Source organism: Podarcis bocagei (genome assembly GCF_964188305.1).
Source record: "Podarcis bocagei genome assembly, chromosome: 8".
Classification (NCBI taxonomy): Eukaryota; Metazoa; Chordata; class Lepidosauria; order Squamata; family Lacertidae; genus Podarcis; species Podarcis bocagei.
This window is the reverse complement of record NC_138133.1, coordinates 74067487-74084987: the sequence shown is the minus strand read 5'-3', so window position 1 is coordinate 74084987 and position 17501 is coordinate 74067487. Positions and strand designations below refer to the sequence as shown.

Below are 17501 nucleotides of genomic sequence, written 5' to 3'. Positions count from 1 at the left end.
ATATCCTTCAACAAGTCTCACTCAAACAAAAGTCATTGGTTTGTTGCAAGGAAGTAAACATTGGGGTGTCATGCATTGGACATATATTCTATGCCAGGCTTTGACAACATTGTGCTCCCCAGATATTTTGGAGTATAATTCCTATCTGGGTTGATGGAAGTTGCAGTCCAAAAACATTTGGACGGCACCAGGTTTACAAAGGCTGTTGTATAGCAATGGTGCATAATATTAACAGGGTAATAAATAAGTGACAGTGCAATATATTTTAAACAATATTTTGGCCAAGGGCAATTTATATTTTCTTAGATCACTATTAATAGCCTAGTCATACTCACTCATCGAATGTGCTTGGGGGGAAAGACAGCCCATGACAGTTACAGTCTATAGTGATGTGGTTTGTCTTGAGAAACCTGACACCGTATTTTGAAGTCAGTGTTAGCACTTTGTTTGAACTGAAAATCTGAGATTTTTGAAATTGACCTTGTCCAAATCAAACTGATATCTATCTATATATTTAATATGCTTCAATTAATGTAACAGAAATCAACAGTACTTTCCATATGAACAATTGTTTGAAAATTGTGTATATAAAAATACACTGGGAATTGGGAGTGCCTAAATCTTACTTTTTGTATAAAAGACTGAAACTTATTTCTCCCATATTTGATTGTGTACCATTTAGAAGTGACAGAGATTTCATTAGCAATTCTTAGTTTATATATCAGTTTTCAGTTTATATCCTCACAGTCTTCCCACCACCATTTTAGTTTTGGAGGAATGACTATTGACTATTTAATTTGCTTCTTGGGCAGTAAATTGTTTATCTGCTATTTCCACAGAGATTGAAAAAGAAAGCTGTGGGGATCCTGGAACTCCATTATATGGCATTAGAGAAGGGGATGGATTTTCCAATCGTGATGTGTTAAGGTTTGAGTGCCAGTTTGGATTTGAACTTATTGGAGAAAAATCTATTGTTTGTCAAGAAAATAACCAGTGGTCAGCAAACATACCCATCTGCATTTGTAAGTATAAATATATTTATTCCAAATATTTTAGCACAGCACATATTAATTTTTTTAAAAACCCTGTTATAATTATGATATACACTTTTCCAATGCTATTACCATTTATATTCTAAGTGCGAAGTTTTGTAATGATAAAAGTAAATGTTGCCTGTCTTCATCCAGAATGGGAGCTGCTGTTGGGTGCTTTCATGGTGCCATTTTGCAATTTCACACAAAAGAAGCATACTTTATATTTGCATTTTATCTTTCTTATGTTCTATTTTATAGGAATTTTTAGAAGCCCGTTGCATTTCACGAAGATAGTAGTGGCTGAATTGCAATCAAGGGCATTTAAATTATTTAGAGATCCTTCCCCCATACCATGAATTATACATGAATATCTTTTAATACATACATAATCATAGAGAGATATATTTTGGCTGTCAAGTATTAATATTATGCAGAGCTAAATTCACCATTTATGTAATACATTGTATAGTGTATAGTTTGTGTGTGTGTGTGTGTGTGTGTAAGAAAATACACATAAACACAAGATTATCACTCAACCAAGATTATAAATTACATTAGGGTTAGTAAAATAGCAGTATTAGGTATGAAATATTGTCTGAGCCAACAAGGAAAGCTGAAAACTATTTTGGTCCTACTTCATTCCTTATACTTATTTGTAAGCTACAAATTATCATGGCAACATTGAGCTTTTGACTGTTAATGTGCTCAGTGTGGAATCGTTCATTTGAACAGTTCCCTAAAAGGGAAAATAAATAGTACCAAATGATTAAGGACTGCTGGACATGGATAACTCATGAGACCTACTGTGATTTCCGTATAATATAACTGCCCCATTTCCCTCTTGCTTCTGCTGTTAGCAGATATCCCCACAAATTGAAAAAACAGTAGAAAATAAAATAATCAATTTGCAGCTACAGTTGTCCTTCTGTGGAAAGGGGTTTGTGCCTGAAAATCTATTCCAATGGGGGAGAAATAGTGTGGCTTGTGTACCAGGGTGGGTCGGGAGAACAGCCATCCAAATGTGTATCTATGAGAATTATCAAAAGGAAAAATTGCCTTGTTGCGTCTCTTCCCAAGTAAAGTTTATCTCAGCATTTTAAAGAATTAATTGCTAAGCAAGACATGAGCCGGAGTTCTGAATGGGTCTCATTCATTGCAAAGGCTTCTGTAGCATCGATCTGCTATGGGAAAACTGTCCTTTATAGCTTCAATCGCTTTGGAATAACTGTGTGGCTTGGTGAGCGCATAACCTTCTGGACTTTTTGTTGTTTTCATGATGAAGGTCATTTCTTCTTCCAGTGAGAAAATGAGCAGATAACAGCAATTTAAGGATGAGATTGGGATGTAGATTTGGAACCGCCTGTTTAAACTAGCTTCTGATATATCTTTTTCTAATTTCTTTCCTGGCTTTTGACAGTTCCTTGCCTTTCTAATTTCACGGCGCCAATGGGAACTGTCCTTTCTCCTGACTACCCAGAGGGATATGGAAATAATTTGAACTGCATATGGACAATCATCTCAGACCCGGGGAGCCGAATTCATCTTTCCTTTAATGACTTTGACTTGGAATCTCAGTTTGATTTCCTTGCAATTAAAGATGGCGACTCTCCTGATTCTCCAATACTGGGCACATTTACTGGGGCCGAAGTGCCATCCCATCTCACTAGTAATAGTCATATTTTGCGCCTGGAATTTCAAGCTGACCACTCCATGTCAGGTCGAGGATTCAACATCACATATAACAGTGAGTAGCATTTTAATCCATAATTAAAATTTGGATGCAAACCATTTCTATGGTACATGGGTTTTTAAAAAAAAAGAATTTAGATGCTTTTTTCCACAACTATTACTAGTCAGATGCAAAAAACAGTTCCATAAGTATGGGGAAAGAAATACTTGAACCAATATTTTTTAACCTGTTCTTCTACACTGTCAGTGTTCTGACCCAGTAACTGATTGCACATTTTGTTTTTTGTGCTTTGAAAGGAGAGGTTTGCTCAAGGATCTTGCCTCACTTCACTCTTCAGCCAGATCTTTCTGTAGAGAAATATGGGTGAAGGATATAATGAATATTTCCTGATTATTTTCATTTGTTCTCCTGCTCTGTTTCTCTGTAATGTGATTATTGTATGAAACAGAGTTGCTACAAGATTATTAAGTGCTTAGTGTTTGGGGTGTTATTTCCCCTCCAGGGTTATGATATTTCATCTGTCCCTGATGAAGCTGGTATTTTAAGGTTTCAGCGCCTTGTAAATATGGCAAACAGGGTAGTTGTCTGCTTATATTGGCCTTTCTGAAAGAATATATGACTGTTGAGCTGTGGGGGGTTTTGTTTTTTTAACTGAGCTTAAGCAATTAATTATAATATAGGTTTACTCCTTTGCAGAAGTGACACTGGTGGCAAGTACTGTCACTAATAAGTTGTCAAAGTGTAATTGAAGAGCATTAAAGTTAAATTAGCTGTGACGTATGTCATAGCAGCTTGTAATTTAAAACTGCTTGTAATTCTCCTCCTTTTTGCTTCCCACGTTTTGCCAGGTTTATCTGATTCTAAATGTAGACCCAAATTAAGACACAGTTCTTCTCTTCCCAGGGCACTTTATAAATTAATTTTCAGTAGGCCATCTTTGTTTTCAAGTTTCATTGAAGTTTGCATCTATACATATTTTGAATCTGTTTACTTTTGAAAAATACAGCAAAATCTTCTGGAATTTGAAATTATTATTTTTTTAAGAAGATTAACAGACTGGTCCTTTGCAGTTTTGTCTAGTTGTGAGTCCTCTTTTGTACAAGTAAGCATTATGCAGGATTGCAGACTCAGTTGTATTTATATTCACAGCTTTCATGAAAGGGAGAGAAAGTACAGAATACAAGGTGTATCAGTCTATATGTTAGTTAATGGAGTATATATGTACCGATGGTACTGTGACTGGATCACAATGAGGAACAGTGTGGCCTTGGTTTATCCTAAGCAACAGTGCTCCTGATTGAAGACATACAATATGATTATATAATGACCTTTATTTCTGTGCTGAATTTGCAGGGAGCCAACAGTGCACACATACACTGACCCAGAATAATTTATATTTCTTTAAAGACACTCTCTTGATTTCAGCAGTGTCCTCCTGTTCACAGAAGAGCTTAAATCCAATGGAGTCTACACAAATGGAGTTGGGCAAGGCAACTTTTTTTTTTTTGCCAGTTAGACCTTTCTCATCAGCTGTTTACACTACATCTCATGCTCCCATGCTCCAGAGCAGAACAGTGTGCGTATATGCAGGGAGCTGTGGGATGATGTGAGACCAGAGAACTCACTTTGTCAAATGTGGTGCAGCAAGTGGCTGCTAGGGAGGGGACTTTTTCAGTGGTGGCATCCTTTTTAGTGCAATCCCCCCAAACACCCCACCCCAGATAGGCTTGTCTGTGTCACGGAAAGTCTACTCTAGGGATCAGCAACCTTTTTCAGCCATGGGCCAGTCCACCGTGCCTCAGAACATGTGGTGGGCTGGACTATATTTTGAAAAAAAATATGAACAAATTCCCATGCCCCCAAAATAACCCAGAGATGCATTTTAAATAAAAGCACACATTCTACTCATGTAAAAACACGCTGATTCCCGGACCGCCCACGGGCTGGATTGAGAAGGCTATTGGGCCACATCCGGCCTACGAGCCTGAGGTTGCCTACCCCTGTTCTACTCAATATTGATCCAGAGTAGATTTCAATGTATAGTTAGTAGAGTAACAACTTTCAGGATCCCCCCAAAATAGACCAGAGGCAATTGTATTTCATCCAGCAAAGCTTTACTGCTACTGAAGGCAAATGAGCATAATGGTCACAAATCCAATACATTCAGGATTGGCACTGTCCATAAGAAATCCGGTTGCAGCAGACTTAACGTAAACTTACAATAACTTGTAATAAATCTAAAGCTTAACACTAAGCATACTACGTACAGAACACTACACCAGACAGAAAAGAGACAGAAAGAGAAAGTGTGAAGGCCAGGCTCCTTCTGGTCCTACTATTTTAGTCATCATGACCTTGACTGAAAGAGATAACAGAACCAGTTTAAACCAGCTATGCTCGACTTCTCTGAAGGAATAACCCAAACATCATGAACCTTCTGCTTGTTTCTTTCACACAGAGAAGCTTCCAGAACCCTCCTGAATTAAGTAGACTAGGAAAGATCTCTACATATCAGATCAATACGTTCAGTACTAAGAAATGCAAACTGACAGTCTGATATTGTGGGCATTTTGGTACCGGGTCAAGACTTTTTTTATTTTTAATAATTTTCTAGGCTTTTCCATTTTAAAATACTTTACTGCTTTTTTAAAGTCTATCCATTAATGATGTCTCCTGTAATTATTTTTATTTCGGTTTTCAGTGATTGCTAAGTTTATTCTGTTTCAGACTTCATGTTTGTATTTTTCTTCTTTTGTATTTTTTTTTTAGCTGTAAACAGCCCAGAGAATCTTGGTTATTAGGTGGTATATAACTCTTATAAATAAATATTAAATATTCCATTCAGTGAACAAAACTCAGCTCATGGACCTTTGTTTTCTGAATTCTTTGTTTCCCAAATGTAGTCTCCTATGCATCCACATAAAAAAACAAATCTAACCATACTTTTTACTCAGTAGTCAGTTGATACATTAATATGTATTTATTTGTACATTTTGCATAGTCTACATTGTTGCCATTTTTGTGTGGTGATGGTTACTTTTCTCACATTGTTTCTCCTTGGACTAGACTCCAATGCAAGAATAACTTTACATTACTTTAGCTTATTAATTTCTTTGCCTTGGTGCCAGAAGAATCAGAGTATGTGGACAATGGCATACAATGTAGTCCCTCCTGCGTGCCTCTTCTGTCTACGGAAAATTTCCTGTTAAAATCCTTATCTTGCTAGTGGTCTGACTTTTCTAAGAGACACTTTGAATTGACAAAGGCTGAAGACAATTGCAAAAGCTTTCTTAAGCTGCCCACCATTGTTTTCTTTCTTTCCTTCTCAAGAGAGGTGAAGATGGTGCATTTTTTTGAGAAACAGGAATAGTCACTAGTTTAAAAAAGGATGAACTCTAGCAAAGACAGAATTTTTCAACAGCTTGTTACTGCCTGCAAGCCTCTTGACTTTATCAGCAAGTGACTTTCTCTATTATGTGCTCCATCATATGAATCTGAGCACAGAGGAGCAGGAAAAAAAATGTTAATGGAGGACATTTACTGAACTCTTTTTCAGTAATCAAAAGGATGTGTTTCGAACCACAATGCACTGTCACAAAATGCTAACCTACTTGTAAACAATTATAGGAATAATGAGTCATACTAAGTTAATGATATATACACTACATATATGTTTCTATCTGAACTGCCTTCAGTTTTACTGCCATATCCAAAGACTAACAGGGCAGAAGTTAAGGTGGCGACACAATTTTTGTGTTCCATTTCTTTTTTAAAAAATCATATTTTCCCTCTCACTGGAAAGAACGAGGAGGGAGACTTAGATATGCTCAGGATCATTCTAAATTTATTCTATATCATTTTTATTTGATGATGCAGAAATGCAAAATACTTCCTTTCTATAGTTGCCATGCTTAGGGTTTGCCATATGTTCCAGTTACTCCATACTTTTGATATGACAGGTGCCCACTATTGGTAGTTTCCAGAAGCAATTGGAAACATTTTTGTTGAGACAATTACCATCTGGATAAAAAGGTTTTCATTTTGAATTGTTTTAAAACTGATCTCTAGTTGTTATTTTGTACTGTTTTGAAAACCATTTTGAGCTGTCCTTACCTTGTATTTGTAAATTCCTTTGAAACACCTATAAAAGGCATATATAATTATCATTCCAAAGAGATATAATTATCATTCCAAAAGGATTTTCCTTAATCTGGGAACTGGGGGGGGGGGGGAGTTCAGTGGAACATGTAAAGTCTGAGCTGAATAGGACATCCTAATGTATCTGGAAATCTGAAAGGCTTATACGTTACCCCTTTCCTCTTTGTTTCTATTCAAAGCCTTTGGACACAATGAGTGTCCGGATCCTGGTATTCCAATCAATGCACGGCGCTTTGGTGACAACTTTCAATTGGGAAGTTCAATTTCTGTCATTTGTGAAGAAGGCTTTATTAAAACTCAAGGAACTGAAACAATCACTTGTGTATTGCTGGACGGGAAAGTTATGTGGAGTGGACCTATCCCTAAGTGCGGAGGTAGGATGGATATCTTGATTAAGTCAGTTTAGTTTTATCTTATATTTATAATTAATTATGTATATATTGAGTTAATGGTCTATATCAGGCATCCCCAGACTCGGCCCTCCAGATGTTTTGGGACTACAACTCCCATCATCCCTAGCTAACAGGACCAGTGGTTAGGGATGATGGGAGTTGTAGTCCCAAAACATCTGGAGGGCCGAGTTTGGGGATGCCTGGTCTATATGTTATGTGTGTTTGTCTCAGTTATGTCTACCGTACTTGATTCTCCCTTGCTCCTATTTATTTAAAATACAGTTTACATTATTAGATGGCATCCTTCAGGTATATAGATATTTAATGTTTATGCTAAGAGTTTTTTGTCTTGTAATACTTTGTTGTCAATTGTAGCAACATTTTTCAAGTCCACGCAGTGCTACTTTCATAGTATATGTGGCTTACAGGCATTCATTGTGCAAGAAGCTTAATGCATGATGGACATGTTCATATGATAGCATTCCTTGTGGGTTAGAAATTTTTCCAAGTGAATTGACTTTCAGTTGTCTATCATAACAGGTAAATGTTATTATAGGGTTTTTTAAGAAATGTGTGGAAAAACATTACATTTGCTTTGTCAGAAAAAAATCTAAAATATTGGTGATATAATATTGATATTTCAACATCTATGTCATCTTGATATTTTACCACCTTGATATTTTACTTTTTAGGGTGGTGGTGCAAGTTAAACAAACATCAAAAATATTGATTCCAATAGTTGGAGCATGCCAATAATTGTACCCCTTATTTTATTTTATATAGTTTTGAAGGCAAGTATTATCAATAGCTAATCATGCTTAGCCCCCTTCTCAATATGCTCTTTTGAGGCATAATCTGGATTAAGAACACATGTCATTAATCAGACTGTGTTCTTAGTAGTAGCTTTTATCCCTTCTCTCTTTAGGGTAATGCTTTCCTTCTCTTTTGGTGTCGCACAAGTGTCCATCCTACATAGAGCTATTTCCAATTATTTTATGACATTTCTGGACATTACAGTCCTTGAGAATATTGAGAAATTCTGATGCAGTCAGTGGAAATAATCCATTTAACTTCAGCTCTGTGTTACAGAGTTCTTTCTACAAGGACACATATTTACCTGTACTTGTTCATAAATGGACCAAATTTACCATGTATGTGGCACAAATTTCACATAGGCTTTAACTGCTACGTCTCTGATGGCACTTCAGGGGCATTAACACAAGCTAGGGCCATGAAACACATTTCATAGATAGTTTAGATACATTATCTCAGCAGTCTTCATAATGACCTGTCAAAGCAGATCATTATCACAATCTCTGTATTGAAGAAAGGCATTGAGGCTGGAAGATAATGGTTTATCTGAGGGCCAAACTGCACGTTACTTATGTATAATGATAGCTCATTCCTCCCTTTGGAATATGAAAGCCACTTCAGGAGAGGGAGACTGAAAACATGGATGGAGTAAGTAGGAGAAAGAATTAACCTTCCCATGAACTAATTCTTCCCTTTTCAAAACTACTACTTACAAATGGCCTCCTATCTCTGCAGCATTTAAAATGTGTTTGCTTTCACAAACATCCAGTTCGAATCCCATAATGGAAAAGCCAGGACAGAGGGCTATTTCGGAGCAGATAAATGGGATGCAAACAAGAAAAGGCTGCTGGATCAAGCTCCATGACCCCTCTAATCCAGCATCCTGTTTTCACAGTAGCCAATGATGATGGTGGTGGTGGTGGTGATGAATTAAATGTATATCCAAGGATCACAGGGCAATTCAAAACACAAAACTACAAAATGCCAACACAAAATACATAATAAAGCACAAACAGATGCCTGTGGGAAATCAGCAAGCAGGATTTGAGTACAAAAGTACTCTCCCTTCTCATGGCTTCCAGCCACTGATATTCAGAAGCATTGGTGCTTTTGACCACAATGGCAGAGCATATCCATCATGACTAGTAACCATTGATAGCTTCTCTATGAATTTGTCCAGTCCTATTTTAAAGCCATCCAGGTTGGTGCCCATCACTGTGGAAGTGAGTTTGATAGCTTAACTATACACTGGGTGAAGCAGGTTAGGAAAAGGTTAAGTCTTTCTCCCTCCCCTCCCCTCCCATTTCATTTCTCTCATTTGCCGCCTCCTGAAGTCACTTTAAATCACTGTTATACATTATCTAAGATGTAGTGTGGTCCTCAGTCTATCTAGTGGGTTAACAGAAGAGGTGAAATTTGAACAGAGGACTTATTGGTCCACAGGTCAGTCTCTAAGGCTGTATGCTGCACAGATAGATCTGTTATTTCAGTGTTTTAGTCTGTGTCTTGTGAAAGCTCCATATATGGACCACCAATATTCCTACAGCCACAGGGCTATTTTATACACTGACGTGCAAACACATTTGTTGTATCCTTTATTTCTGAATACTGTGTGAAAACTGCGGCAATTTCAGCCTGACAGCAAATACAAGTCTTTGTTTTCTTCTTTTCAGCTCCCTGTGGTGGGCATTTTTCTTCTCCCAGTGGAGTTATCCTTTCTCCAGGCTGGCCTGGGTATTATAAAGACTCCTTGAATTGTGAGTGGGTGATTGAAGCTGAACCAGGACACTCTATCAAAATTACATTTGAAAGGTCTTGACAAAAGCTTTTTCTCCTTATATTTCCACTTTTTACTGATAAACTGGAGATATTTGTTTCCACTGTCATATAGATAGAAAACTAACCTTCATTTGGCACGCACTATTATCCCCCTTGCTTTTGTTTAATTGAGAGTCTTTTGAATCTTTGAGGGGTATTGGAATGTAAGCCAATTTCATGCTTTTGCTTCAGTTGGTTGTAGAGTATTACTAGTATTATCAGCAGACTTCACCAGCTTTCGGTTTCAGTTTTCCCACCACTACCACATGTCCCAGAACCATAGTGATAAAGCAGCCTTTCCCATCATAGATATTTCAGGTTACAACTCCCATAGTCACTGACCAATTGCCATGCTTATTGAGGTATCAGTTACAGCCGGCTCATCATTCTGGCCACCGTTTGCATCCTCAGCAATGTTCTGTACCCAGCATAGTAAGTTACAGGGCATTGTGTGTGCATGTGGGGCGTGGAAGGGGCATTGGAAGGGAGGGTAGTGAGATGGTGGCTGCCACATAAAAAAATTGCCAGGGAATATTTGGGGACCATTCTGTGTAGTAGCCTGTTCCATTGAGCGTCCGTTAAGGCTGCGACCAGCGGGACTGTTGTGGCGTCCAGCCCGCTTCCGTGCGTCAACCTGCTTCTCCCAGCTACAGCAGAGTAACTTGCGCAGTGTGTGCCTGTGTGGAAGAATCTCAGCCACGCAGTAAAACACACGTGCAGCAGCTTCTCTATTCTAAGAAGCGTTTATTGTACAGCAGCAGAACAAATCAGCCAGGAGAGAGCGACGGCATGATGCTTCTCCTGTGCAGCAAAACAGAAAGTAAATGTTCACAAAACAAAGACGTGAACACACCCCCAGTGACAGGATGTAACTTCCCGAGCTGTTAACCCTGTAAGCTCTGGGTGTCCTCACATAGCCTTATTTGGGGATGGGGGGTATGATAAAATAATCAGAATTTTTCCTTTGAGAAACTTTTAGCTGAGCACTGTTATGAATGGATTATGTCTGATGACCACTAATAGGGCCTCTACTGTGCCATCGGATGAATCTGTGGCCTCTCTGCTCTGATTGTTCCCTGAGCAGGGTTCCTTGCACATTTTAAAATGTGTTGGTTTTAATTATGTTAATTCTAAAATGCTGGTAATCTATGGGCCCCTTCGGCAAGAGGCATTCATTTTTGAGAATGAGATCACAGCTGTGGAGAAGCAGGGCAATGAAATGAATAAATAGAGCTGCATTAAGGAATCAAGATTGTGAAACTTGTAAATTATTGATCTGCCTAACTTTTAAGACATGCTTGCATAATTACTTCATAAGGAGAAAACAATGTTTTTTTAAAAAATAATATATTTCAAGCTGGAAGAGGAACAATATGTCTCTGAATAATACACCAGCTTGTGGAGTTCTTCTTCTTCTTTATTAATTCTTTAGTAATGTACCTCATTGAAACACCCCCCCAACAAAACAGCAGGGGTACACAATCCTGTGGACATCAAAGCACAGAAGGGGCCCAAGGATGTGCTTCCAAGTGAAGATGGTTCCATTTGCTAGTCTGGATTTCCACAGATCTGATTTAGAGAATGCAATGTAAAATTAAAAGCCAAGCACAGAATGTGACAGCATATGTGGGGTGGAAGCAACTTCAAAAAAGAAAACTACCCTGAAATTAAAGAGCAGGCATGTGTAAGAAGTGTGGCAGCCAGGTGTAGTTGCCCTGGATCTCAGAAGGCAAAGCTGGCTAGAGGTCCCTGCTAGGGACCGTCTGCTTTTTAAATTTTTGTTTATAACTTTATTCTAACGAGACTCCCAAGTCAGGCCTCAGACAAGCTTCGCACGGGCCTGCTAAAGAGCATTTAATAGATCTCTGAAAAGCTAAAAATAGAAGGAGCCCACAAGGCCTCCAAGGGGAAGGGATGTCATAATCTCAGTGTCATCAAGGAATCTTAGTGCCACAGTTAAGGGCAGGACCACAATCAGAGCCTTAGTTGCTGATTTTCCCTAACTGGCAGGCCGGCTGGTATGTGAGCAGCTGGTTCATGAGATAACCAAGCCCCCAGCCGTTTTAGGCGTTAGACGCTTAAACCAACACTTTAAATTGAGCCTGGAACCATTTCGGCAGCAACATCCCAAGAATCATTTTAGTGTAATTGAAAGACTGCTTGGTTGCGATGTCTAGCTGGCAGCTGTCATCAGCTAGCTCCTAAATCCACCTGCAGCTACACTGGTCACCTTCAAGTAAAAGGAGGAATCTGTAACTAGGACTATATCAGTTGCCAGTGCAATACAGTATGTTGCAAAGCAGTGTCAAAGGGGTCCCCATTTTGTTGTTGTTCTCATCTTCAGAACTCTACTTAATGGAAGCTGAGGCTGATTATATGGATAACTTGTCTTTAGACTGGAGTGTGTTTATCTGTCTCTGTTATTAGGAACAAAGGAAGCAGCCTTATACCAAGTCAGGAAACTGAACAATCTGATTCTGTACTGTCTATTGACTAGCGGTGACTCTACAGCCATAACTGGAGATTCGAAAGCTTGAATCTTCTGCATGCAAAGCAGGACTTTTTCCACTGAGCTATGGTTCTCTTTCTTTTTGTCTTCTTAATATTTCTCATCTATGTTCTTTTTCAGTTCTCTTAGAATTCTCTTTCTCATCCTGTCTGCCATACTTTCTCCTCCTTAAAAAAAAAAGTATATTTCCTCCCATTAGATTTCATCCCTCAACTCCTCCAAAAGGGAAGAGTGACAGAAATACGATAAATTTCTAAAAAAGAAACAATGGCCAACTTTTATGAAGGAACCTTGACATTGGGATTGAGACTAAGTTAACAGACTTTTATCAGTGAGACTTGCCGTTTCTCATTTCTTTCAATGGAAACAAAGTTCAACAAAGTCTTGATCCAATCCATGCTTTATAAAATATGCACCAACTTTTTATATTCTGTCCTTAATACCCATTTTTCTCTTGCATAGTGCCTATACTTTGTGAGCCTCCAGGAATTAACTGAGGGAACATCTATATTTATTTACTTAATTTTCTTTAAATTCTGTAAATAATAATAATAATAATAATAATAATAATAATAATAATAATAATAATAATAATAATATGTAAGTACAAAGTTCTAGCCCATAACTTTGAGGAGAGCACAATATGTCCAACAGAGAACTCTCAGAATGAATAAATACACACAAATTGTGGTTTGTCAGTATTGTATGTGAAGAGACCCTTACTGAATCAACGTTTGGACCTCCCAATATAATACGACCTATACATCTGAACAACAATATCTCTGTACTACCTATGAATGGTCCCACCATCTAACTTCAGTTTTATGATTTGAATAGAGTCCCATAATGTGTCTAACATGTAGGGTTTTAAATGGTAGTTTATTGGTTCCTGGTAGCTCTTAACTCATCTACAAGAAAGCCTCCTTCTCATCTGCCTCCTTCTACAAGAAAGAGGCAGAGCTGACAGTACAGGTTAGCTACTCAAGCATAGGTCCTTCTCGATCAGCCTTCCCTAACCTGGTTCTCTCTAGATGTTTCAAAATATAACTCCACCAGCCCCAGCCAGCATTGTCAGTGCCCAGAGATGATAGGAGTCATAGCCCAAGACATCTGGAGGGTACTAGGTTGGGGAAACCTGTTCTCAATAATTTTCCACACCAATCATTTCCTTTAGAGACTCCAGTTCTCAAACACTGCCACTCCTGCCAGAAACTCAGTTAAGGCAGCTGTTTTGTTAATCTGTTTAGTATTAACTGGCTCTAAACTGTTGTAGGCCTATCACTGTCTCTGATGTTAAGTAATTGGCTGAATTATCCAGATTAGCTGAGCTCTGAAAGCTTGCTAAGTAAGGGCTGATTTGCATTTTCATTAGTTTGTAGAGCTTTCAGAACCTCCTTTTGGGTGGCATGAATCACATTTCTGATTCTCTTTCAGATCTATCATTCAAAATGAGGGCTCATGGAGCAAAACCTCAATGAGATTTGTAAACTCTGCAGGTCCAGGTCATGCTTATTCCCTCTGGTATGTCAGCAATAGCAGTGACTAGATCTGTTGAATGTTGCAAACCCTCTTAGAGTCTGATCGGAAACAATAGCAGTGAGAAAAAAAGAATTAGCACTTTTTATCTTAATGTGATGTTGAAGACTAATTGTTACAGCATAAATGCAAGCAGTTAATCATCTCGTTGCTAAGTACTGCACCACACTAATGAGCTTAGACCTTGCACATCATATCGTTAATTTAAGTTATTTCCCAGAAATAACACTTTGTATTTCAAATATGCATATAGCTTGACTTCCTTCAGATATTTCCCTTTTGCTTGGATAATGAATATTGCCTACTCATGAGGAAAAAAAATAAAATGGGCCTTATATTTCTCTATAATTAGTGAATAGTTAGCTCCCACACAAATTTCACAAATTGCACTCAAACAATTACCAGGTGTTAACGATTTGGTTGTAACCACTTTGTGAATGGGTTATTTATGTAGTCCTGCCAAGTAGTAAGCATAATCCTACCAGACAGACATGTGGTAATGTCTGTATTAAACTTCTTGTCTCTGCCCATCCCTTGATTGATTATTCTGGGAGGAATTCAGTGTAGTGCTGGGCCAATCATTCCATCAACTCAAGCATTTCAGCTTGCCAGATGGAATGACCCTCCCTATCCTTTTGTTGTTCTGGGGCTTCTCCTGACTGAACCAGAGCCAATTTGGGTTTCTGTCAGCAGCACTATGGGAGAGAAGAGTGCAGAAAGCCCAACCGTATTAGTGGAAGTCCTTGTGCAGGTATTAGTGGAAGTCCCTGTGGAGACTTCCATTAGTGAGACTCATTAGTTGAATCTGATCCTATCATTTTAGCTATGTTGTTCATTGATTTGTTTGTTTCCGGGAAAGGGTTCACTCTTTAATCCTGAACCATTTAGTAATTTACCACAGTTAGATTAGCAAAAACAAGTCATTCTCTCTCAGCGGTCTGTAAACTAGGTACAGATTTCAATCCTCTACACACACTTAGCAAGGACCGCTACAGTGATGCAACCATACTTGCTTTCATTCGGTTTTTTTGTTGCTGCGCTTCAAAGGTGTTTAGGGTGGAAACAGTAAATAAGACATAATATTATGCATGATGTGGTGAAAGTGGATAGAATTAAGCTTTTCTCTCTCATAATACTAGAGCATCAGCCATCTGGTGAACCTAATTGTAGGAGATTCAGGACAGAGAAAGGGAAGGTCTTCTTTGGAGGGCACTTAGTTTAACTGTGGGTTTCGCTTGCACAAGAAGTTGTGATGATCGCCAGCTTAAACAGCTCTGAAAATCTATTGTGCAAAGCCATGACCCTATGATGTCTTCAGGATAGGAGGCGACATGACTCTAAATGCCAGTTGATGGGGAAACAACAGAGGGAAGAAGGTTATTGCTCTTATGGGGGCTGAACTAGACCAGCCTTTGGTCTCACCTAGCCAAGGTTTTCTTGTGTTCTTTGCTTGTTTGTTATGACACACTGGCATTTACTTAGCATAATGCCCTAAAGAGAATAAGAATAAGAATAAGAATAAGAATAAGAATAAGAATAAGAATATTTATACCCCACCCATCTGGCTGGGTTTCCCCAGCCACTCTGGGTGGTTTCCAACAAAATATTAAAATACAATAGTCTATTAAACATTAAAAGCTTCCCTAAATAGGGCTGCCTACAGATGTCTTCTAAAAGTCTGGTACTTGTTTTTTCTTTGACAACTGGTGGGAGGACATTCCACAGGGCAGGTGCCACTACTGAGAAGGCCCTCTGCCTGGTTTTCTGTAACTTGGCTTCTCGCAGCAAGGGAACCACCAGAAGGCCCTTGGCGGTGGACCTCAGTGTCCGAGCAGAACGATGATGGTGGAGACACTCCTTCAGATGTACTGGACCAAGGCTTTTTAGGGCTTTAAAGGGCAGCACCAACACTTTGAATTGACCCCGGAAACTGGGAGCCAATGTAGATGATAAAAATTGCTCAAAGATGATAAAAGATTGTTCAAACTTAAGAATGGTATACCATAATCAAAATATAATCATTAATCGGAAGACTAAGGAACCAATTGTCAGTCCAGCTAGGACATATGAGAGAGTATATATGCTTGGGAAGCACCCATTGTTCATGTAGTTATTTCCTTTGATAAATGGTTTCTGCTTAAGAAGTTCAGAACAGCATGACACTGTGTGTTATACAGTAGGAAAGAATCTGCATCGGATGTGAACTGCTCCTCAAAGTACAGAACAAGAAACTTGTGCAAACCCTTTATCTCAGGATCGCTTCTTATATTGCATTTTTGTGCAACTGGATGGGTTTTTCTGCGTCAATATGTGCTTATTTTGTATAATGGAAGTACATTCTGTTTTTGTAAAAATAAATAAATCTGACATATGTTAAGGAGGCTGCCCCCATCTAAAGCAACTGCATTGACTGGACCACTAATTTAATGTGAACAACATATATTTTTATATGCAGAGTTGTAATGCAGAGTGGTAATATGAGTGAAACATGAAAAGTATGTTATTCTTCTGTAGTAGTGTTGTATTCCTTCCAGAAAGAAGAAATATACAATGGTATGCCTTTTACTGAACAAACACAAGTATTCCTATGTCTTTCCCACCCCAGGGGGCTGGGAAGACTCCTGAGCTTGCTTTCAGATAGATAAAACCTTGCTGATTTGATGGCAATGATAGTGGCCTTTGGTGGAAAAATAATAATTAAAATGTTGCTTTGTTTGGGGGGAAGGTGGGAAATGGATGGAATCAGGTGATTTCTAAAGATGCAGTATCATCTTAAAATATTGCCACACAGTTTTTAATAACATGCAAATATGGTTGACAATGTGGCTGTGTTGTAAACCACTAAAAGCTATGGCTGGTTTCAAATGGAAATGGATGGTTTTTTATCCTCTCTGGTCACACAAGAGGACTAAGAGGAAAGCTTGGGAAGGAAGACCATGCATATAATGCTAAGCTATGGTTTAGTGTTATTTCGAAACAATGTCTAGGTGGGTCCAATGCGGATGTAAAGTTTCTCCGTGTTTCCAGTTATACAGTGAAACCATGGTTAAGCTCTGCACCAGAGGCTCTATATGTGGTGACACTAAGAGAAACCTGCCTTCCACCTGGAAATCGAAAGTTTGGATGATGTTGTTGTTGATGATTTTATATATTATTGATTTTGTACCCTCAGAAACTGCATTTTCCAAATGCAGATAATAGTGTAATTATAATAAATTCAAACCATGCTTTGCAAATCTATTTTAAAGAATGGTTTCACATAATAACTTGTAGCCACTTCTTAATCATTAGAAGTAATGCTTAATCATGTTTAAGAAAAACAAGCTATTTTAACTACTGCCTGGTTAGTGTTCCTTACATGTCTTTAAAAAAAAGAAAGATGAGCGAGTTGGACTCAAGGGATTCAAGATGGTGCATTTTTTTTCATACTCCACACCCTGTAGAGTTACAAAATAAGCCACCATTTTGAATTTTGAGATATTACAGAAGCTTCTCATTGTTAACTTGGGCATCACTGGGGAAACCAGTGATGGCTGGGGAAACCAGAGTGG

The 17501-nt window shown here is 38.4% G+C and overlaps 1 protein-coding gene across 5 annotated transcripts in view; it reads left to right on the top strand.

Annotated features, from left to right (window-relative positions):
- The window catches only part of CSMD3 (CUB and Sushi multiple domains 3), a 607508-nt gene that overhangs the window by 377735 nt on the left and 212272 nt on the right, over positions 1–17501 (top strand). For all 5 annotated transcript variants that reach the window (XM_081204227.1, XM_081204230.1, XM_081204229.1 and 2 more), the window contains 4 exons: positions 840–1022; positions 2452–2778; positions 7062–7256; positions 9761–9899. In XM_081204227.1, the coding sequence (XP_081060353.1) occupies positions 840–1022; positions 2452–2778; positions 7062–7256; positions 9761–9899 (844 nt within the window). The remainder of the gene's footprint in view (positions 1–839; positions 1023–2451; positions 2779–7061; positions 7257–9760; positions 9900–17501) is intronic.